We start from the raw sequence: 23,608 nt of genomic DNA, 5'->3' as shown, positions 1-23,608 counted from the left end.
GTTTGCCTAGTGTATATCAAGGTCTTCCAAACCCCTCTGGTTCTTCATCCTGCATATCCTGTAATCCCTAAAACGCAAGATCTACAGATTTGCTCCTCATCAGGCGCAGCAGTAAAGTTATGCCGATAACAAGCTGTCATGTGTTTCAGGCTCCGGTTTTAAAATATGGAGTAATGCATGTAACAGTTGGTTCTACCTCAGAACACCCATGCCCCGCCCCTTTTCCACTCCCTTATTTTTGGCGTGCACATGAGTATATATGCGTGTAAATTGTGGCTTTTAATATCTGCGTATGTGGGCATTTTTGCATGAGAAACAGTTTTAAAATTGATCTCTGTCTGTATTGTCCAATCCACTCTCTACTACGACATAGGGAGCTTCAGCTCCGCCCCTCTCTATGGCTGTATTCTCCAGTTCTGCCCCTCTCTCTCTCTTACTACCTCAGAGTACACCCAATCTTAACATGCACTCTCTACTACCACACATCTAAATTATGCCCTTCCTTCACATCACAGAAGGCATGTGAATTTGTTTAAATGAATGGCATATCCAAAACAAAAGATCTACATTCAATTAGTCCTTGCCTGAGACTCATGTGTAACCTCACAGACTTCCCAGGATGTGATGGCAAGGAAACCAGAGTGCCAACGTATCAGTGTAAAGCATATTTCCAATTCAGTCTATAAGTGCTTTGTGGATCCCGAGACACTTATCTTTACTTCTGAGCATGTGCAGTCTTAGAAGATACAATTGCTTTTAGAAAAGTTCTGAGAGGTTGTGCTTTGGATAAACTCTCTGACTGAATGTTCAACTTCACTTTTCTGGTTTAACCCTAGAAACATTTTAAATTCTTTTGGCTGCTGTTTGTCATGTTTGGCTGGCTGCGGGGTAGGCCCGTGACCAGCAGCACCCATTGCCCATGCTGAGCTGCTGAGACATCATCCCCCTTGGACCTGCCAGCATCTTCTTTAGGTACGTTCACCTAGCAAAAGGAAAAACAGAACCCGGCGCCACATGACGACATGTGGCTGAGTATTTAAACACAGCAGCCACTCCAGCTGGGCACCTTCGCAATAGGTTTCCTGCCTTTGCATTACATGTTACAGCATTCCTGTTCCTTGTCTCATCCAGCCTTCCTCATCTATCCTTGCCCTCTCCTTGGCCTGATATCCTGGTACTGACCTCTTGCTTCAAACTTGGAGCTGATTAGATTACCTGCAACCTGGACCTGACCACATTTGATTGCTGTCCGTCCTGACTCTTGGCCTGTCCCTGGTATCTCCTGTCTGCTGCCTGCACTGATCTTGGCTTGTCTTGGATTCTCACTCAACTACCCTAGGGACCAATCTAAGCCCTGCCAGCCACCAGAAATCAAGGGCTCAACATGTGGGGGAGGTGGCTGATATAGTTGAAACTCCAGTCTGTCCTGCTCCTAGGCGCATTCGCCAGCTACCGGCGTAAGCCTAGTAGGTTTGCCTAAGAGGCTGTATCAACTATGCCACAGCACTAGGGGCTCACTGGCACCACATCCATCACACTTTTTGCTGCATTGGTAGTTTTGAGATCTTACTGTCACCACACTGAGAAAGGACTACTTGTGACAGGCTGCTTTGCAGTCTTTCACAGCTTTCCCTTTCCATTTGGGAAGAGTGTCTTGCAAATAGGGTGAGACTGATTGGGGACCAGTTGCGGTGGACCAACTATGCCACTGTGCCAATCCAGCTGAGTGGTTTTTTTTTCTGTCTGGGTCTGCAGCACAGATTGCTTCTAGAAAGCAGTGCAAGCAGGTATCCACTTTTTTTTCTGGATCCTGTGGCTGTCACACAGCAGTATTTTTCATCTGTGCTGCGTTTGCACTGTGCAGCAGTGAAGAGGACAATTAACACTACATTTCCTCTGTTACACACAGAGTGATCAGTCAGTGTTATTGTTCACTAACACCAAACACCCTCAGTCATTTTATTCAAACTAATAAAGATTAAAAAATCCCTATCATCTAAATCCCAGTAGGCTCTGCATCTGAGAAATTAAATTCCATCCTGTTAGGAAAAGGCAGAGGCTGAGAGAAGCCCGTAGGTAGCAGAGGAGGCCCAAAAACATTCAGGTCCTCCGACCTAAAATAGAGATTTTTAAAAATAAAAAATGGTGGGAGAGGTAGGCATCTCCAGCCGTAAGAAATTTAAATATGGAAAGGATGTACCACCTCTTGTTTTTCAGGGGAGGGTATGGGCAGGCATTGGCAGTAGCAGCAGCACCATCAGCAGGGCACCAGTGCCATTGGAGGTAGAAGTGCAAGTCTTAAAAATACTAGCAGCACAATCTTAGTCAGAGCTGAGACTGCAGTAAAAGCAGTATTGTCAGAAGCCCCATCGGAATCTGAAGCTCCTTTTAAAAGATTTCTAAAAGAGAAAATGGAATAGCTTTTATATGAAGATAGCTGCTTTGGAAGATTACTTAGCAGTATCTTAACCTTCACTTTAGTGATGGAGGAGAGAAGGCAAGTGTTGATGCTGGTGAAGGAAAATAGACAATAGTGGAGTCAGAGAGGATAAGAGATGCCCCTGCCACTGTTTCACAGGGTCCACCTGCCTCTACCTCTACTCCATGCCAGCATCATTCTCCCCAAGGATGCAGACATAGGCAAGGGATCACCAATGAAATCTGTGGAAATACTTCCAAGTGAAGGAAGACCCACACTTAGATTGCTATAATTATGCCAAGGACATCAGCCGAGGCAAGCAAGTGGGCCATTTAACAAATCCAAGGATGTTGCATCACCTGCAGAAACAGCATTCACCTCAAAAGTCAGCTGGGGATGGTAGTACAAGTAGTAGTCAGGGGACCCCTTCTTCAATCCAGAGGACACTGGATGAGTATTCCTAAAAATGCTCCCAAGCCCTTGGCTCCTTCCACTATTCAGTTGGCAAACCAGCAGTCCCCTGCTATACATCATAAGCTACAGCCCACAATGGAGGAAATGGGAAGGTGTTTGGTATCATTATCCTGGGGAAAGAGGCAGGCAGCATCCAAAGTGGTCACCAGGGGCATTGGGGAAATGATTGTTCTTGATGTCCAGCCCCTGCAAGTAGTGGAAAATATGAGTTTCAAGCATCTGCTACAGGTGAAGGCCCCAAATTACAAAATCCCCTCCAGGACCATTTATTAGAAAGGTTATCCCCAGCCTGTACAAGCAGTGCTGTAGTTACATCCAGGCACTGCTGGCCAAGGCAGAGGGAAGCAGTGTGCATTTCACCAGTGACATCTGGACAGCTACAACTGCTGAACACTCTTTTCTCTCTCTGATGGCATACTGATGGGACCTGGATGAGGCAGGGGCAGGCAGCAGCTCTACAGGGGACAGAGTATCAGGGTACAGGTGGGACTTTTCTGCACAACCAGTTGACGGATGAGGCCCATACCTCAGCCAATATTTTAGCAGTCATTAGAGAGATGCTGGAGGGCTGGCAGTTGACTGAGAGATCCAGAAGTCGAAACACAGGTTTCTTTGTGACCGACAATGGCTCAAACATGTTAAAGGCAGTATCCTGCACTTAGTAGTGAAAGAGGCCTTGGGGCTGGGGTCCAAGGAGCAAGAGAATGTTTACCTGTGGGAGGTAATAGGTTTAGGAGAATAGCTGGGCACTTACACAGGAGTGTGAAGGTGGGGCAGCTTCTCTGTGAAAAGCAGGAAGAATTTGAGATGCTTCACAAATGTCTCATTCAAGATGTGGGCACTCACTGTAATTCAACTTACATGATGCTGAGCAGCAGACACCCCCTTCATGATCTGTCTCATGCAATGGAAATAGGCATGCAGTATCCCCTAGGGCAATTCATGATTGGTAGACATGAGACAGCTGTTGAGTGCTTACTGCCAGAAGCACAAACTGGGTGATGTCATTCCCACAGCTAAATATCTCCTAAAGGAAAAGTTATTATGTATGTATTTATTTATTTATTTAAAATCTTTTCTATACCGTCGTTAAGCAGGTGCCATCACAACGGTTCACAATAAGGCACAAAAACTATATGTTGTATAAAGTGTCTGGAATTCTAACTCTTAAAACATGTGCCATTAAAGTGTACTGTAACAATTTCACAATAAAATATATTTGGTGGATGTTATAAGTCATGTCCAGTTTTCTCTTACTCAGCTATAAGATATAGTACTACTTAACTCTAGTTCTTTGTTGTTTGAAAATAAAAGGAAGGATTTAGAATATGAAAAATGAGAAGCACACGCTTTAAGAAAAAAGGTGTGTGAGTGTGAGTTTGACTGATCGCAATCAACATTTCCCTGGGTTCTCCTCTTAGTTCTTAGTTACAGGGCTTTAAACCAGTGGTGTAGCCACGGGTGGGCCTGGGTGGGCAGTTGCCCACCCAATTTGGACCCAGGCCCACCCAACCAGAAGAGGCCTTTCGGAGCAAGGCCGTCGTAGGATCCGATCCCCGCTGACCCAGCTGCACCCCGGTCCTCCTCCGCCCGGGCTTAAAATGCTGTCAGCCCAGGCAGAACGCGGCAGGACAGCTGGAATCAGCTGAGCGGCACCGGCATGGTTTCTTCTTCCCGCCCCCTCCGCGGCCCGGAAGCAGAAGTGGTGAGCATCGGGTGCGTGCCCGGGAAGATGAGACCATGCTAGTGTGGTCCGCGTCGGCCTGAAGAAAAGAAGAGAGGCGCGGCCTGAAGAATGTGCAGCGCGGCTCGGAGGAAAATGAAGAAGATCGTCAACCCCCGCCGCCGATGGGACTCCTCCTCCGTGAGGGCTGACAGTGAAGTAGGTTGCTGCTGCCTTTAAGGTTGGACGTAGAGGAAGCTGTTGCTGCCGCTAATTCGGGGGGGGGGGGGGGGGGGAGTGAGTGAATGAGTAAGCATGTGTGTTGAGATCCTGTGTGTGTGTGAGATAGCATGCATGTGAATGATTGAGAGCTGGTTTAGGTGAGGGAGTATGAGATTGAGAGCCTGTGTGTAAATGAGAGAAAGAGAGAGCATTGTGTCTGTGTGTGATTGAGAGCTGGTTTAGGTGAGAGATCATGTGAGTATGTGACAGCCTGTGTGTAAATGAGAAAAAGAGAGAGCATGTGTGTCTTTGTGTGATTGAGAGCTGGTTTAGGTGAGAGAGCATGTGAGTATGTGACAGCCTGTGTGTAAATGAGAGAAAGAGAGAGCATGTGTGTCTTTGTGTGATTGAGAGCTGGTTTAAGTGAGAGAGCATGTGAGTATGTGACAGCCTGTGTGTAAATGAGAGAAAGAGAGAGCATGTGTGCCTTTGTGTGATTGAGAGCTGGTTTAAGTGAGAGAGCATGTGAGTATGTGACAGCCTGTGTGTAAATGAGAGAAAGAGAGAGCATGTGTGTCTTTGTGTGATTGAGAGCTGGTTTAAGTGAGAGAGCATGTGAGTATGTGACAGCCTGTGTGTAAATGAGAGAAAGAGAGAGCATGTGTGCCTTTGTGTGATTGAGAGCTGGTTTAAGTGAGAGAGCATGTGAGTATGTGACAGCCTGTGTGTAAATGAGAGAAAGAGAGAGCATGTGTGTCTGTGTGTGATTGAGAGCTGGTTTAGGTGCGAGAGCATGTGAGTATGTGACAGCCTGTGTGTAAATGAGAGAAAGAGAGAGCATGTTTGTAAGCATGTGAATGAGAGTCTGTGAGCGAGAGAAAAAGGCAGCATGTATGTGTGTGATTGAAAGCCTGTGTGTGTGTGTAAGCGTGAAAAGATAGACGGCATGTGTATAAATGTGTAATTAAGAGCCTATATAAGTGAGGGAGAAAAAGCATGTATATATGTGAGCGATTGAGAGCCAGTGTGTGAGAGAGAGAAAGAAGAAAGTTGCAAGCAAACCATCCCTCCTCCTGCTAATTCAAAACATTTTCAGGGTACCTGGATATCAAACCTTCTCAAGTATACAGAGCAAACAATTTTTGTATCCTTATTATTTTTCATTACTGGGTCTTTGTGTCTGCTATTTTGAAATATTTTATTGGTATCTAGATATTTTTTATATGATATTTTAATTATTGGATATTCCATTCATCAGCTGTTTTGAAATAACCTGTTCTTTTTGTTAATATTGTTTTACTGCTACTGATTTTATATTTCTTGACTTGTTTAATAAGGACTAGTGATGTTTCTTTTTTTCCTTTGTTACACTGCATAAAGAGACCCTGGCTTGTTGCGGTTTCCAATTCAGTTTTTGTCTGCATGCTTCTAGTTATGCGTTTTGGTCTCTTTATTCTTTGTTAGGTGAGGGTCAGCACATGTGATTCAGGTGAGGTTTTCTGCTGGCGTGTAGTTTCTGTGTAGGACTCTATAGCAGCCTGACTTGGTCCGTTTTCCTAATAGGAGATGTATTGGTGTCTTAAGGCCTGGTGTAATATTTTCAGTGTTGCCTTTTCTTAGGTAAGGTGGTTACTGTTTAAGTGCTGGAAATTGGTGCTGTTTTGGTGTGGGATGTTTACTATTTATGCAATTTCTGTTCAGACAGAATATGTATCTTTCCTTGTGTCATTCTTAACAATAAAAATAATACTGGACCTTTATTTTTTATTTCCGCCTTGAATTGTAATGAGCAGTGTGTCACACATGTGAACATGGTCTGTCAGGTGTGTCACGATGGGGAAAAAGGTTGAGAACCACTGCATTAAAAAGAGTCAACGTGGACAGGAAGGGGCCAGACAGGTCACCGTAGGATTCCATCCCCACGGTGGCAGAAGTAGGACTTTGGCTGTGCCTAATGAAAAAGCCCTGTGTGTGTGTGGGTGAGAATGGGAGCCTGGGTGCGCGTCTCTGTGTGCATAAGAATGGGAGCCTGGGCGGGAGGGTGTGAGAGAGTGATAGCTTGTGTGTTAGGGAGTCTTTGAGAGAAAGCGTGTGTGTTTGAGGGAGGAAAGGAAGAAGACAGTAGGGGAAGAGAGACACTGAAAAGGATTAGGAAATGAGTGACAAGGTAAAAACGGGAAAAAGAGACCAGGACCAACTGATTAGAAAAGTACAAACATCAGACAACAAAAGTAAAAATAAATTATTTTGGGATTTTAGCAATTGGACTATGCCATCTTTGGGAATGTGCATTTCTTATATTTTTTAATTTGGCTCTTTCTTCAGTATTCCACTGTTCAGAGTTTAGTTTCTTGGGCTTTCTATTTTGGTTTTGTCTGTGTGGTTCTGTTTCTAATTTGTAGTCTCTTATTTCTATATTAGGTAAGGGCAGTCTCTGTTTTGCCTGTGTGTGTGTGACTGAAGTGCAGTATTTCTGCTAGCGTGTAGTTTCTCTGTAGTAGTCCAGCTTGTTCTGTAACTCTGATAGGTGATATATTAATGTTCTAGGGTCTGGTTTAGTATTTGCATTGCTGCTTTTTCATAAGGTTGCTGTTATTTGAATCCTGAGAGTCAGTGCTGTGACTGTATGGTATGTCAAGGTTCTAGATGCCTCTTTGCAGGAGTTTGTATTACTTCACAAAATAGCAGTGGAGGGATTATTTTGCTGAGGTGACACCAGAATTTGAATATTCTTTTTTACATGTTAACATAAGAACATGCCCTACTGGGTCAGACCAAGGGTCCATCAAGCCCAGCACCCTGTCTCCAACAGTGGCCAATCCAGGCCATAAGAACCTGAAAAGTTCCCAAAAACTAAGTCTATCCCATGTTACTGATGCTAGTAATAGCAGTGGCTATTTTCTAAGTCAGCTTAATTAATAGCAAGTAATGAACTTCTTCTCCAAGAACTTATCCAATCCTTTTTTAAGCCCAGCTACACTAACTGCACTAAATACATCCCCTGGCAAAAATTCCAGAGTTTAATTGTGCGTTGAGTGAAAAAGAACTTTCTCCGATTAGTTTTAAATGTGCCACATGCTAACTTCATGGAGTGCCCCCTAGTCCTTCTATTATCCGAAAGAGTAAATAACCGATTCACTTTTACCCGTTTTAGACCTCTCATGATTTTAAACATCTCTATCATATCCCCCCTCAGCCGTCTGTTCTCCAAGCTGAACAGTCCTAATCTCTTTAGTCTTTCCTCACAGGGGAGCTGTTCCATGTGAATTGTCCTAGCTCTGCTCTGCACCTGTTCTGATGTTAAATACTGTTTTATTGTAGTTATGATGATTTCTGGCTTTCTGCAAAGAGGATTCATGAAACAATACATTAATTTTTGTTTTATTACATGACTGGATCTGATTGTTTGTTTTCTTTGCTTTTTACATGATATACTTGTGCATTTATAAACTACAATAAATATAAAATTAATTAATTAATACAGATTAATAAGGAATTTTTAATGCTGGTAAGTGCTGGAAATAATTGAGGTAAAATATTTTAAAGTTTCTTGCATGATGCATAATGGCTGTTGCAAACTACTTAGAAAGCCATTACAGGCTGCAGTATATGGCATTATTTATCAATAAGAATACAATTAGTAGGTCTCACACCTGCATGCCTATAGCCCACCCATATTAACCTTGTGCCCACCCAGAAAATCAATTCTGGCTACGCCACTGCTTTAAACAGGAAGAGGGAATGACATGATGGGCTGTGCTATCTGGACTTCTTGCAGAAGATGACAGACAGACTAGAACTTCTCACCAAAAATAACACATGCATGCTCGCTGCATTATATGACCCCCTGTGAAAGGGAGACTCACCCTCCAGGGCAAGAATCTGACATACATGAAGAGCATGCTAACAGAGAGCATGCTAACAGAGAAAGTCTGTGAACAAGAGTGCCATAGGCTGAGGCAGAGGAGAGGTGTAGCACAGGAGGAAAAACTAACAGCAGGCACCTCAGACAGTAGTGCAAATAGGAGAAGCATTCTGTCACCTATTTATTTATTTATTTATTTATTTAATAAAACGGATTTATTTCTTGCTCTTCCTACATTCAAATCAGGGTATAATGTGAAGCGTACACAGATAAAAAAAAAAGGAGAGGGGGGAAGAGGACAATGCACATATCTTAAGATAAGGGGGAAGGAAAGCACAAGCATTTAAGGAGTAGTATCATTAGGGAAAGGGGGAAGAGGTTCATTTGCGGAGAGGGTAGGGTGAAAGGAGGAGAGGATTAAGTAGCATTCTCCAAGGGGGGGGCATGTAGGGGGTTATCCATTGTTATTTAAGTTGGGGAATGCTTTCTTGAAGCGAAAGGTTTTTAGGGCTTTTTTGAAAAAAGTCCTTTCATAGAGACATCTTACTTTAGGAGGTAGGTTGTTCCAAAGGAGTGGTCCTGCAGAGAAGAAAGCGTGCATTCTGGTTTCCGCAAGGTGGGTACGCTTTGGATGAAGAGTATCAAGTAGCATTTGGTTAGATGATCTGAATGGTCGGGAGGAGGTATGGAATTTTATTGTAGAGGAGAGACAAGGTTGTGTATTGAGGAATACAGAATCATCGCTAGCTTATACTGTACTCAGTAGGAGATAGGGAGCCAGTGTAGAGATTTGAGTACAGGTGAGATGTTCTTGCACATGGGAGTGCTGTTAAGGAGTCTTGCTGCTGAGCTTTGTATGAATTGTAGTGGGCATGTATCGTAGAACGGTAGACCTGTCAGGAGAGAACTGCAGTAGTCTAGCCCAGAGAATAGTAAGAAGTGAAGGACTGACCTGAAATCTGAAAATTGAGGGGGTTTGATGTGATGGAGTAGGCACAGTTTTTAGAAGGAGTTGGTGATAGTTTTTATATGGTTGCGCATAGAGAGTGAGGGGTCGATAATGACTCCCAAGTTTCGTACTTTTTGGAAAATTGAGATGGCATGAGAATCAAAGGAAATATGGTTTGGTATGTCAGCAACAGGATGGCATGACAACACAATGATTTCGGTTTTAGATGTGTTAAGCTTTAGTTTATTACAGTGCAGCCATTTTTGAATGGATGTAAGGCAGTTGGTGAGGAAAGGTCTTAGCCCATGTTTCCTTGAGAGGTAAAAAGAATTGGATGCTATCGGCATAGATTTTATAGTGAACTCCAACGTTTGCTGAGGATGTGGGATAATGGAGTTAGGTAAAGGTTAAACAATGCAGTGGAGAGAGCAGACCCATGGGGTACTCCAGAGATCAGATGCATCAGGGGGCCAATAATGGAGTCAATCTGGACTTGTTGCGTCTTGTTGTTAAGATAAGAAGAGGACCAGGCCAACATAGAACCAGTTATCCCAAAGGAGCGCAGCCTTGAGAGTAGGATGGGAGTGATTGACATTGGAGGAATTAGGAGCTTTGATCAAAACCCCATCTCACCGTGTCAAAGCTGGATAGCAGTAGCGGTTCAGTTTTGTGATGCTTCCTGAATGCGAGATGGTATTGGTTGAGGATATTGTTTGTATCAATGAAATCACAGAGTAGGTGGAGAACTGCAGTTTCAAGTCCTTTAGCCAAGAAAGATAGGGAGAAGACTGGGAAGTAGTTGGAGGTGATGGTTGGACTGAGGCTTGTTGATGGTTGAACTGAGGCTTGTTTCAAGAGATCAGGGACGACACTGAATTGCAGCAATGAGTTAATGAATTTAGTGTTGAATGGTGCAATATCCAGCTTGATAAGTTTAAGTAGATATGTATGGCACGGGTTAAGGGGATTAGATGAAGGTTTCAGGTTAGTGATAATTTCAGTGGTGTCATATGCAGTGATTTCGTCAAAGTGATCCCAAGTTGGGCCTTGAGTGATCGGGACCCAGTATTTCTCCTCCACTTCAACATGCCAAAGCTATGTTGCCTACAAAGTATCATCTGTCACAGACAATCGCGAAAGCTGCTCACAGACACCATTGAGGACATGGACACAAATGTGCTGGCATATTGGACACATAAGTCCACCGTCTGGCCAGAACTAGTCAGAATGGTTCAGTGCTATCTATCCTGCCCATCAGCTAGCTTGCCCAGTGAATGAGACTTTTCAATGTCAGGGGACATCATGAGTCCACACTGCTCATGGCTGTCATCAAAGTTGATGGAAAGGCTAGTGTTCCTAAAATCAATCTGCCTGTGCTTGGGTTTCCAGATATGTCAAGTGAGTGACAGATGAATGAAAGCAATTGAAGGCCTTGTTGCTGTTCTACATGTCTGCTTGCCTTGTCCTGAACACCATCACAGGGGCCACACTGCTCTGCACAGAGTGCTTCTTCTTCCTAGGCCTGAAACACTAGCACAGGGGTCGACACATCCTGCTTCAGCCTGCGGTACCTCCAAAACTACCATGGCCTGACACGTCCTGCTTTAGTCTGCCATACCCCCATCACCACCACCACAGGGGGAGAACCATTCTGCTTCAGCCTGCCAAGGTCTAAATACCACCTTGCTGCCTTACATCCATTTTTGAATGGATGTAAGGCAGTTGGTGAAGAAAGGTCTTAGCCCATGTTTCCTTGAGAGGTAAAAAGAATTGGATGCCATCGGCCTGACAGTACATCCAGCATCGCTTACCAAGCTCCAACCACTACAGGGGCATGACACATCCTATTTCATCCTGCCATAACTCCAACACCACCTCAGAGACCTTACACATCCTGCCATATCCCCAATACCACCACAGGAGCCTGACACACCCTGTTTCAGCCTGACATGCTGCAACCACCACCACAAGGGCCTTTAAGCACTGACTCCATCTGCCTGCCTTGCCCCATAAATCACCACTGGGGCGTGACTGCACGATTCCATCTGCCTGCCTTATCCAAACACCACCACTGGGGTCTAAATGCAATTTTTCCATCTGTCTGCTATGCTGCAAACACCACCACTGGGGCTTACATGCACTGACACCATCTGCCTGCTTTGCCCCAAACACCACCACTGGGGCCTATATGCACTGACTCCATCTGCTTGCTGTGCCTCAAACACCACCATTGGGGCCTCCTCCTTTGTATAATTCTACGTTTTTAAACCAAGCCAAATTCTATGACCCTGTTTGTTGGCTAGACTGGGATGTTCTTTTGTCCCCAGAGAAAACTGAAAAAAGACCAAAAATATACATTTTTCCTTCCCCTCCTCCTGTTCTATGGATCTTCCTTTTGTTCTAGCCCTCTATAATCCCAGTCTGGTTCTCCCATTTGCTTTGTTTGTTGTTTATACTGGGTTGTTTTGTCTGCAAAAGCCACAGTCAGCAGGATGAAATGCAAGCAGAACAGAAAACAGAGGATAGTCACCATTTCCAAATTTTGTGTATTGTCAGAGTTTGAGTCAGACAGATTCAATTTGTACAAAACCAGAAAATCAGCATTTAGAACAGATAAACTTCAGTTACAAAACATGAAAAATGGTTTCTAAATGGAGCAACCCTCACCACTTTCAAGGAAAATCACACCACATTTCTTTGAGAAACCATTTAGATGTTCTACATGTGATAACAGGCTCCTTCAGAAAGCTCTATTCACAAGACAATCACTATTCTTCTCAGCATCTAGAACAATTTACAGCAGAGAATGTAATCAAAGTTTATTTCCAGACAATGATATTTATCCCAGTTCATTCCTTGTACTGATTCTGACAAATGGAAAATGTGCTTGAACAGAATGACTGGCATCTCCCAAGCCACTCTGCCTTACTGATATGCCTCTCATGCTACACCTTCGGGATCTCTGTGTCACTTTACAATGTGGGGCTCTTTCTGCCACTGTGCCTTCCTGGCATACTCCAGCTCTTACACCTTGAGGTGTTCTTGCCAATCTGGGGGGCTGCTATGCAACTCTCATGTTCTTTTGAAATCTTGGTACCATTCTTTCTGATTCTTGATCCCTTTATAAGTGCCTTGGAATTTTTCCTGCCTCTTTTCTGCTTTGTTCCCCCTTCATGGTGCTTTAGGGTGCTGATGCCACTTTTGGTGCCAATTTGCCTCTCGTGATGCCATCAAAGGTTCATATCACTATTGCTGTTGTCCTCTTTTGGCACCTTGGGATAGGGGTTACTCCTCTTGCTGCTTCATTGTTGCTCTCACAACGCCTTGGAGAACTCCTGCCAATGCTAGCACTCCTTTGTCCCTTTATGGAGTCTTAAGCTATTTATGACAATTTTGGTGCCACTTTGCCATAACATAGTAACTTGCAGTTCTTTTCATCTTCTGATGATTTCTTTTCAGAAGCTTCATGAGAATTGATATGAAAACCACTATTCTGGATCCCAAAATAGACTGCAATATTTCCCATTGACTTTAATGGAAAATGAATCAACGAATGAAACAAACAATTATTTTTCTATTTTGAAAGTAATGAAACAAATGTAGGACCCAGCGAAAGAAATGAACAAGCCGAAACACATTTTTTTCTGCACATCCCTACTTTACATTATTTCCCTGTCCTTGAATGGGCTTTTGCTACTTATATATATATATATATATATATATATATATATATATATATATATATATTCACACCCATACATATGGGATAGCCGAACAAATCTCCCCAGACTGGAGACAGGAAACCATGCTGACTCCAGTCTTTCTTCATACAACTTAAACTTTATTTTTTCATTCAACAATAAAATAGTAGACTGCCTATCTTCTTCTAGCAGTGTACTCTCACATAAACATTTAGTAAACTACCTACCTTCTTCTAGAAGTGTAATATTACAATACTTTCATGCAGATCCTTATACAGGAGCTCCTCACATTCTTATCCTGCCCCAGCAGGATCCTGCCCACAGAGCTCTCTTTCCCTGTAAGATTTAAGGTAGAGCAGGCTAGATGCCTGCTCTAGCGCAGGTTATGGAAGGAAAGTACAGCCATTCCTTCACAACGTATACAGTATGGGCACAAAAGCTGTTCTAGAAAGCTCTGTAAGTGTTCTTTGAAGATGAAAGTGATGCAGGTCATAAACCCCACAAGTGTCTCACTGTCTCTGCTTTGCATCAAATATAAAGATGAACAAATAAACCAAATATAATTGCTTGTGTCTTTCAATGTAGGGTTCATAATCTGTTACCTGTATCAGTTCATCCTCTGGCAGAGCTACTGTAAAGTTGACATGACAGAGACAGCAGGGAATCATGGATCTCAATTTAAAATACAGGCTCTGTTGAATATAAAGGAAATTATGTTATTATTAAATACATTATAAAAAGAAAAGGTATGACCATCAAATGAAGATGACTGCTAACTAAAATAACTTACCGTCCTACATTCAACATGGAACTCCTCCAAAAAACACTCCAAACTGAATTAACAAACATAGACCTTTCAAACTCCAAAAATGCCAGAAACTCATGGCTTAACATCACCAAAACTGTGGCGGACATCAACCCCATTATCACAAAAAGAATAAAATACCCACAACATCTCAACCAATGGTATAACGAAAACATCAGAGAGGCCAAACGTCAGCTCCAGAAGAAAGAAAAGGCATGGCATAAGAATAAAACAACATCTATGCTAACCGCATATCGAAGTTACTTCTCCCACTACAAAAATCTCATTAACAATGCCAAAAAAGAATTCTTCTCAACCAAAATCAATAAGTTCCAACACAAATCCAGAATGCTATTCTCCATAGTACAAAACCTCACCAAAACCCCAACTAACCAGATAACACCATACACAAAAAACAGTAGCGATAACTTTGCTTTAATAAGAAAATAACAAACTTAATAAACAACAACCTTAACTCCAACATCCAAACCATCAAAATGAAAATAAAAGATATACCAAAATGGTCAAACTTCGACCCAGCCTCCTCCCTTGAAATACAGTCAATTATCAAAAAAATGAACCCTGCCAACCCCCTCGACAGCATCCCCATAACAACCATTAAAACTATGGAGCCCACCCTAATTGAAATGCTCACCAATATTGTCAACCTATCTCTGACTGAAGAAAACTACCCCATCTGACTCAAATCAGCAGTAACTAAACCGATCCTAAAAAAGAACAATCTAGACCCAGACAACCCTTCAAACTACCGCCCTGTCTCAAACTTATCCCTCATAGCCAAGATCATTGAAAAGATTGTTCACTCCCAATTAAATGACCACCTTGAACAGAACAACATCCTACACCCAACGCAATTCGGCTTCAGGAAAAACTTAAGCACAGAAACGCTCCTACTCTCATTGAATGACACAATACTAAGAGGATTTGACAACGGGCAGAAATACCCTATTCATCCTCTTAGACTTATCAGCTGCATTCGACACGGTAAACTATACAATTCTCCTGGACAGACTGACAGAAATTGGACTAACCGACAGAACCCTTCGATGGTTCTCATCTTACCTATCTAACAGAACCTACCAAGTATCAATTAATAACACACTATCCAAAAAAATTAACCTTAACATTGGAGTTCCCCAAGGCTCCGCCCTGTCCGCCACTCTTTTCAACATATACCTACTTCCAATATGTCATCTTCTAAACAATCTTGGAGTCACCCACTTCCTCTATGCAGACGACATACAAATTCTAATACCCATTCGAAATAAACTGGAAGATACCTACAAGGAAGCAGCCACACTCCTAGGATCAATCAAACAACAAGTAACACACATGAAACTCATAATAAACATCGAAAAAACCGAAATAATAATCATGGATGGAAAACCCAGCCCTTCCCTACCACCACCATTCAAACTTGAAAATCAGATGAACCCAATCTCCCCAGTAACACACACAAGAAACCTAGGAGTCATAATGGACAATGAACTATTCTTCAGGAACCACATAACAACCAATATTAAGGAGGAATATCACGAATTGTTAACGCTAAGATGTCTAAAACCATTCCTAACCCCAAATGATTTCAGAACGGTACTTCAACTTCTCATCTTCTCAAACATTGACTACTGCAACTCCCTACTTCTTGGACTACCGTTTTCCAACATCAACCCACTCCAAATCCTACAAAATCCAGCTGCCAGAATCCTCACAGGCACAAAAAAGAATGAACATATAACCCCCTTACTTATATCACAACACTGGCTACCAATAAAATTCCAGAATAGACACACAAACACTGACCATCTTACACAAATTATTACACAAAGAACAAACTGACAGGGCAAGCTTAAATCTCACCCCCCCATAATCCTCAATGAAACCTACGATCAAACAACAAAGGCCTACTAGCAGTCCCCTCCATCAAAACTGCACAACTCACCACAACCCGAGAAAGAGCATTCTCCATTGCCAGCCCCAAAATCTGGAACACCCTCCCCGACGGAATCTAAGACTGCAACCCAACTTAAAAAACATTCAAAAAAGATCTGAAAACGTGGCTTTTCTCCAAAAGCTACCAAGACAAGCAAGGAATACTCAGCAACCAACTAACAACAGACCTTTCAACTGAACCGAAACAGACCCTTATCCCTCAATCAACTGACACCCAGATCACCTAATATTGACAAACATTAACAAACCTGATATACCTCTGTGACCCAACCATGTATATATACCTAATATTCTCACCGCTATTGTACAAATACCATTATTCTCACTGCCTACTGTACAAAATACCATTAACTAATTGCACACGTATCTTCTCTGTTTATGAACCATGCACCTCATATGTAAATGTCATATACTGATCGAACCATGTAAACTGTTGTGATGGCGATACCGAACGACAGTATATACAATAAAAATAATAATAAAAACAGGAAAAAATAATTTTGATCATGACATATCCATGAATTTCTGTGCCTGTTTTGCATTCTGTCATTTTTTTTTTATTATGAATACTGATTTTCACAATACTTTTAAGGCATAGGGCTGAATTAGATGATTGATTAATAGCTGAATTCAATGGCTTCTAGTGTAGCACAAAACAAGTAACCAACAAATTTAGCAAGCCAAACAATCCTTGATATATAATATGAAAATACCCTGATTTCTTACATTCTTTGGCTGATTTAGATTCATTCATCTATTGAAACAATACATTAAGAAGTCCATATTCAATAGGCCAATTTAGTGGACAAGTTAGGAGCTAAAAGTTAGCTGATAACTTGCTCTGGAAATTCAGTGAGATAAACATCCTATTGAATATTCCTGATTACCTGGATAACTTTAAACCTAACCTAATCAAAAGAATATAGCAGGTTAAGTGGAGCATCTAGAATAAAAAAACAAACAAACAAACAAAAAACTCTCGGGCTTACCGGCCCCTACCACTTGAAATCCAAGTGCTTGGCTCTACTGGACCAGGTCTGCAGCACCACCAAACCCTCTCCATGTTAAAGTAAAATATAATCACCGCTGCCAGTCCCGGGATACCCTCCATCCACTCAGTAAATTGTAAAATAATTATGGCTCCAGGGCCCCCCCTACCTTCCCTCACCCAAAATCTATACCCTCCCAGGCTCCAGATTCTTCATTTCTTCACCCAGTCAGTGGTAGTGGCCTCTTGCACCCCAGGCCTTGGTCACACGTGGGGTTGCTAAGAATCTACATTAGAAGCACAGGCTTCTAAGTAGCACATATAAAGAATCTTTCCCACGTCTATTTGGCTAATGTTGTGTCCGTTGGTCTCAGACGGCTTCGACCTCTGTGCCTCACCTTTCTCTCTGCTCTCCCCGCTAGCCTTGGGAAAATGGCTACCGCCGCGTCTGCATGCCACTCTCTCCGGTGTCCCCGGAATGGCAATGGCAAGTCTATCTGCCATGTTTCTCCTGAGGGCCTCCTAGGGTGTGCGCGCGCACACCACCCACGTCTTTATCCACGTCATGGTGGGACTTCGGGGCATCCCCTTCGAGTGACGTCACGGCATCTGGGTATTTAGCCTGCCCTTCGTTTGCTAACAAATCGAGTTAGCAAGGACTGGAATGCTTCTGGTCTGAGCTACTATGCCGCTTCCGTGCTGCCACTGGAAGCTCTCTCTGCCCTTCGGAGTATTTCATCTAACCTGGGTACCTGCTCCTCTGGGGCCCCCTGCTTTATTTTCAGGTACCTCTTTGGATCAGGTACTCGTTCCTCGAGGGCCAGATCTCCCTGCCTTGGTGCCTGCATCCAACTACTTCTGCCTGCTGGGATTTCCAACTATACAGCTACCATCTAGTGAGTAATCTAACTTTGTCAGTCTGGCTCATCTACAGCTCTACACTGGGAACCTGCATCCAGAACTCCCTATACTATGGAGTGCTGCTAACATCTGCCTTGTGAGACGGGTTTCCTCAGCCGAGGATCCCTGGACTGCTCTTACTGGATCACCTCACTACTCCCACCTCTGGTGGTACCATCCAGCTGTATAATAAAAGACATAACTTCTGTGTTTGCATGTCTTGAGTCTAGCCTAGTACTGTGGTTCCTCACAGGGTTCCTCCCCGTGGGCGTGGCCATCTCCACAGTACCCAAGAATCCACTCCAACACCTCAAAACCATAACAGTTAATAAATGTTTATGGACTTTTCCTCTAGGAATCTGTATGAACCCGTTTTGAACTTAGCTATGCAGGATGCATGGCTGCATCCTCTGGTAACAAATTTCACAGCTTGATTGTACACTGAGTGAAAAAATACTTTCTTCAGTTTGTTTTAATTCTGCTATTTGTTAGTTTCTTGGAGTCTTAGTACTATTTGAAAAGATAAAGAACTTTCCCCTATTTAGCTGTTTGACCTCACATCTACAAACTTGTTTCCATCAGTCACATTGTCGGGTCTGTGGCCACCAGGATGCACACAGAATAGTGGTATATGAACTGTGCAAAGACAATATGCTCTGACTGCAAAGCCCTGTTTCTCAGGCACCCACACACAGACAGACCGGCTCTACTCTTAATCTGTAAATACATTAAGAGATCCATATTCAGATGCAGTCTGGCTAGCAAAGGCCTAGATTTATCAATCGCTATAAATATCATGGAGTGTTACTGCCCGAAAAGGTTTTTTTATCGCAAATGACGGTTCAGGCTGCTAGAGAGAAAGAGAGACAGAGAGGCTCACATATAAGTTTACTATTTATGCCACTAGAAGAGGGGGCACTAGTAACTCAGGATGAGATTTGGGGGGATGGCATAGATTTTGGGGGACAGTTTTACATGCACAGTCAAAGGTGTGAACGCACTCTTCTTTTATCTTTCATCACTCCAAATGAATGAAAATCCTCATTGATGTCAATTGTGCTGTCGTACCTCTGACTGTGCATGTAAAACAGCTCCCTAAAATCTAACCAACCCTCCAAACCTCACCTGCATTTATAATGTCCTCTCCTACAATGGCATAAATAGTAATATTATATGTGAGCGTCTACAGAGACTGGCTCTCTCTCCCACTTCATGCTAACAGACCCTCAATTTCATTTACTCCATCCAAACTCCTCCCATTCGAATACAAATTTGCATCCGCATGCGATAAGGCCCTATTGCGATTTGATAACTGCAAGTTAGCCGGATAAACTTATCTGGCTAACTCTGGAGGTTTATTCAATAGTGAAACTGCACTATTTACAAGTTACATAAACAATTTAAATGAACAAGTCAAGAGAATTACAAATAATGATCTTCAAAGAGAGGACAAACAGATCTCTATAAATACTTGATCAAAGGCTTGTTTAAATAAATGAGTTCTGTTTTCCTCATTTGTCCTGTCCAGATTCTTTAGTGTGCCTTCATCCACCCTTGGACTGACCCTCCAATCCTGACCTCTTGCTTGGACCTGACCATGATTGCTTACCGCCTGGAAGTGACCCCTTGCCTGGATCTCACTATTATTGCCCACTGCTTGTCTCAACCTTGGCCCGTCTCTGATTCCACTAAGCCTGCTGCCTACTCTGAATCTGGTGTGTCTCTGGACTCTAGTTACCACATCCACCTTAGGGACACTGCTAAGTCCTACTGGCCACTAGAATACAAGGGCTCAACCTGTAGAGGAGGCAGCTGGTAAAGTTGAAACCCCAGAGACATAGGCCTCTGGGGTTTGCTTTTGAGGATGCGTCAACTACGCCATATCACTAAGAGCTCACACATCTGCTACTCCTAACACTCTGTAGCCTTTCTTTCTAAGGGAATCTCCCCATCAGCTTTATCATCACTGCATGTATCTTGCCTTGCTGCCCTGCCACTATGCTATGTTCTCCCTTAGCTTACATCATGCAAAATATTTCTGGATACTATGGAAGCCATGGGATGGACACAATTTGTAACCAACCTACCCACAAAGCAGGACACATCCTTGACCTAATATTCACCAATCGCAATAACTTGCAAAACCAATCCTTCCCACACAATACTATCTTGGGCTATTCACCAACTAATAAAGGCAGAAGTAACTCTCCTCACCACACAACAAACAAATGCATACAATAATCAGTCTTTCACCTACTGAAAAAAGACAGAACCTGAAACACTGGAGGAAACCATTAAAACAAAATAACTGAGTTTGATCACGATAACACCTCCTCATCTTTTGATTCTTGGGACAAAATCATCAATGAAATAGCCGATACCTATGCCCAATCCAGAAAAAAAAAAATTTCAAAATGATGAATACACAACTAAACAAAATAAACCTTGGTATAGTGAAGAGCTAAGACATGCTAAACAGACCCTGAGAAAATCTGAAAAGAAATGGAGGAAATGCCACTCTACGGAATATCTAGAAAAATGCAAATCCCTATTAATAAAATACAGTGAACAAATCAATAAAGCTAAAAAAGAATACTACGTGAAACAGATTCATGGTGTAATATTGAATCTAAAACTACTCTTTGAAACATTTAAAACCAAATCAAGGATCCATCCTCCTTCATCTCAAACAACTACAACTTCACAAAGAGCTTATGCAATGAATATGCTAATTCATCGTTAAAATCAATACACTTGAATCACAATTCTCCCCCGACCAACCAATAAATGAACCAGGAAAACAGTCTGTGTAAGTAACATGGAACTCATTCGACCCAGTATCGAAATTAGCAAGTGTTGCTTACCTGTTCTCACAGGACAGCAGGATGTTAGTCCTCACATATGAAAGATGTCAGTCTACGGAGCCCTGCTACGGAAATATTTTCTGTCAAAGTTTCTATAAAGCTTTGACTGACGCTGGCACATTGAGTGTACTGAGCATGCTCAGCCTGCAATTATCCCTGTGACCACAGGTGTCTCCCCTCAGTCTCGTCTTATAGCAAAAAGCGCAAGTGAAACTAAAATAATAAAACATATGTAGACCCAACTCCGCGGGGTGGCGGATGGGTTTCGTGAGGACTAACATCCTGCTGTCCTGTTACAGGTAAGCAACACTTGCTTTCTCACAGGACAAGCAGGATGGTAGTCCTCACATATGGGTGAGTACTGAGCTGAGGATGCCCGAGAGTGTACCAAATGCACCCAAGACATGCAAAAGGCACAATGACGGGGGTGGAATTTGGTAAGGAGGGCATCCTGAAACCCTTAACGGTTTGGTGGAAGGATGTTGGGTAGTTAAACCGAAAAGAAGAGGAGTAGACGGACTGGTCAAACATGGAAGCATGCCGGCCAGTCTTATCTAAGCGATAATGGGCTGCGAAGGTATGGAGAGAGCTCCAGGTCGCAGCCTTACAAATATGTACAAGCGGCACCGGCCGAAGATGAGCTATTGAAGCTCGTACGGCCCTAACAGAGTGTGGCTACACACAGTGTTGTAGTGAAATGCCTGCTTGTTAGGAAAAAGAGATACAGACCGTCAATTAGGAAGAATAGGTCTGTTTGCCCACTGGAACTCGCAGCTTGGCTTTTGCCACAGGAGGAAAGAGTTAGGTGTAATTCCTATGGAGTGTAGTGCAGTCTAGATAGAATGCAAGTGCACTTTTACAGTACAAGGAGTGGAAAACCCTCTCGCTCTGGTGAGAGAGAGGTGTTGGGAAAAAGTGGGCAGAGTATATTCTGAGTAAGGTGAGATACTGTGTCTACCTTAAGAAGGATATGAAATTGAATACGTAAAATCACTCGGTCACGGAGGAACGGAGGGTCGGGTGAGTATGTCACAAGGTGTGGAACTCACTGACCCTGTTGGCAGAAGTGATGACTACGAGGGAAAGAATTTCCCATTGCAGACTGTTAAGTGAGAGGAATGGCAAGGCTCGAACGGGGAACGCATGAGTCTTGTAAGCACTAATATATAGGTCCCATTCCGTAACCAGTAAAAATAGAGGCGGCTTAATCAGTGGATAACCCATGGTAAGCTGACTCGGAAGGGGTTGAACCGTTAATCGGGTATCCCCACTCCCAAGTGGTACGCCGAGGCATACCCATGTGGAGGATGTCTGGGAAGCAGAATCTGAGGGAGTAAGAGAAAAGAGTGGTGTAGAAAAAGAGGGGGTAAAACCCTTTTTTTTTTTAATGAGACGTGGTAAATCATGCCATTTTGAATGGTAAGATTTATGTGTAGAAGGTTTTTGAGACGCTATAAGTACCTGAGAACATCAGTGAGTCCATGATATGAGACTGACCTGTGAGAAGGCGAATTGGTTACTGGTGTGATAGATGGAGAATTATGGGAAAGCATACTGGTCTCGGCCAGGACGTGGGTCTGAGAACAGTGAACCCTGTCCCGGTGCAGCATAATAAGGGTGCTGGCTATGAGAGGCATCGAAAGAGACACATATAAGAGGCCTTTGTTGCAGCAAAGGTGTCCATGGGAACGCATTGGAGACATGTGTAGGGAGTAGAATCTGTCCACCGTATGGTTTGATTCAGACGCAGAGGGCAAGTTCGGTTGACCTCAGCGCTAGAAGATTTTCCTCGCTACACATATAATCCGAGACCATCCGAGAGGATGGAAATTTATGTGGAGAAGGTCTGCTAGTGCGTTCAGTAAGTCTGTTAGATAAGTGGCCCGGGGATGCATGGAGTGAGCAAGAGCCAAGGGTAGTGCTGCGCAGCTTCCTAGCAGAGCAGCTAAGAGGTTGTGCGTACTTATGTGTTGGAAATACCACATTGTCACTATGCTGTCTGTCTGTATGCACAAAGGTTTGTTGCAGAGGCAGTATTGTAAGGCATAAAGGCATAACTCATGGCTCGAAGCTCCAAGAAGTTGATGTGAAACTCTGCATGGAGCGGAACAGACGCATATTGGGGTGAGAAGATGTTAGTGCGAACTCTGCAACCTTGAGTAAATGCGAGCATGAGCAGGACCAGTCTAGATTTTGGTTCTAGATCTGCAATATGGATCAGGGATGAAAACGGTTGAACAGCTTAGGTCCACTGATAATTGAATTTCACTGAATCTTACTCAAAGCAAATTTTGGACCTATGAGTAAGTGCATGGTGAAAAAATGCCGTGGCCCAACAATGCAGAGGCAGTATTGTAAGGCATAAAGGCATAACTCATGGCTCGAAGCTCCAGGAAGTTGATGTGAAACTCTGCATGGAGCGGAATAGACGCATATTGGGGTGAGAAGATGTTAGTGCGAACTCTGCAACCCTGAGTAAATGCGAGCATGAGCAGGACCAGTCTAGGTTTTGGTTCTAGTTCTGCAATATGGATCAAGGATGAAAACGGTTGAACAGCTTAGGTCCACTGATAATTGAATTTCACTGAATCTTACTCATAGCAAATTTTGGACCTATGAGTAAGTGCATGGTGAAAAAATGCCATGGCCCAACAATGAAAGAATTGAGGGGCTGAGGTTATGGTGTATGCTCGCAAAGATATATAGGAATTTGTTAGAATGTCTGCGCGGTTGTTGGACAGGAAGTTCGTTGTGACTGTGGTGTGCTATATGGGATTTATGGTA

At 43.1% G+C, this 23,608-nt stretch overlaps 1 protein-coding gene across 1 annotated transcript in view; it reads right to left on the bottom strand.

The window, feature by feature from the left end:
• Positions 1–23,608, bottom strand: part of C2CD5 (C2 calcium dependent domain containing 5) — a 1,535,590-nt gene that overhangs the window by 279,039 nt on the left and 1,232,943 nt on the right. The window contains 1 exon segment of the mRNA XM_029600113.1: positions 13,896–13,985. Within this exon segment, the coding sequence (XP_029455973.1) occupies positions 13,896–13,985 (90 nt within the window).

This window comes from Rhinatrema bivittatum, chromosome 4 (assembly GCF_901001135.1).
Source record: "Rhinatrema bivittatum chromosome 4, aRhiBiv1.1, whole genome shotgun sequence".
In the NCBI taxonomy this organism is placed as follows: domain Eukaryota; kingdom Metazoa; phylum Chordata; class Amphibia; order Gymnophiona; family Rhinatrematidae; genus Rhinatrema; species Rhinatrema bivittatum.
Note: the sequence above shows the minus strand (reverse complement) of the source record. Positions and strands in the feature narration are given on the sequence as shown.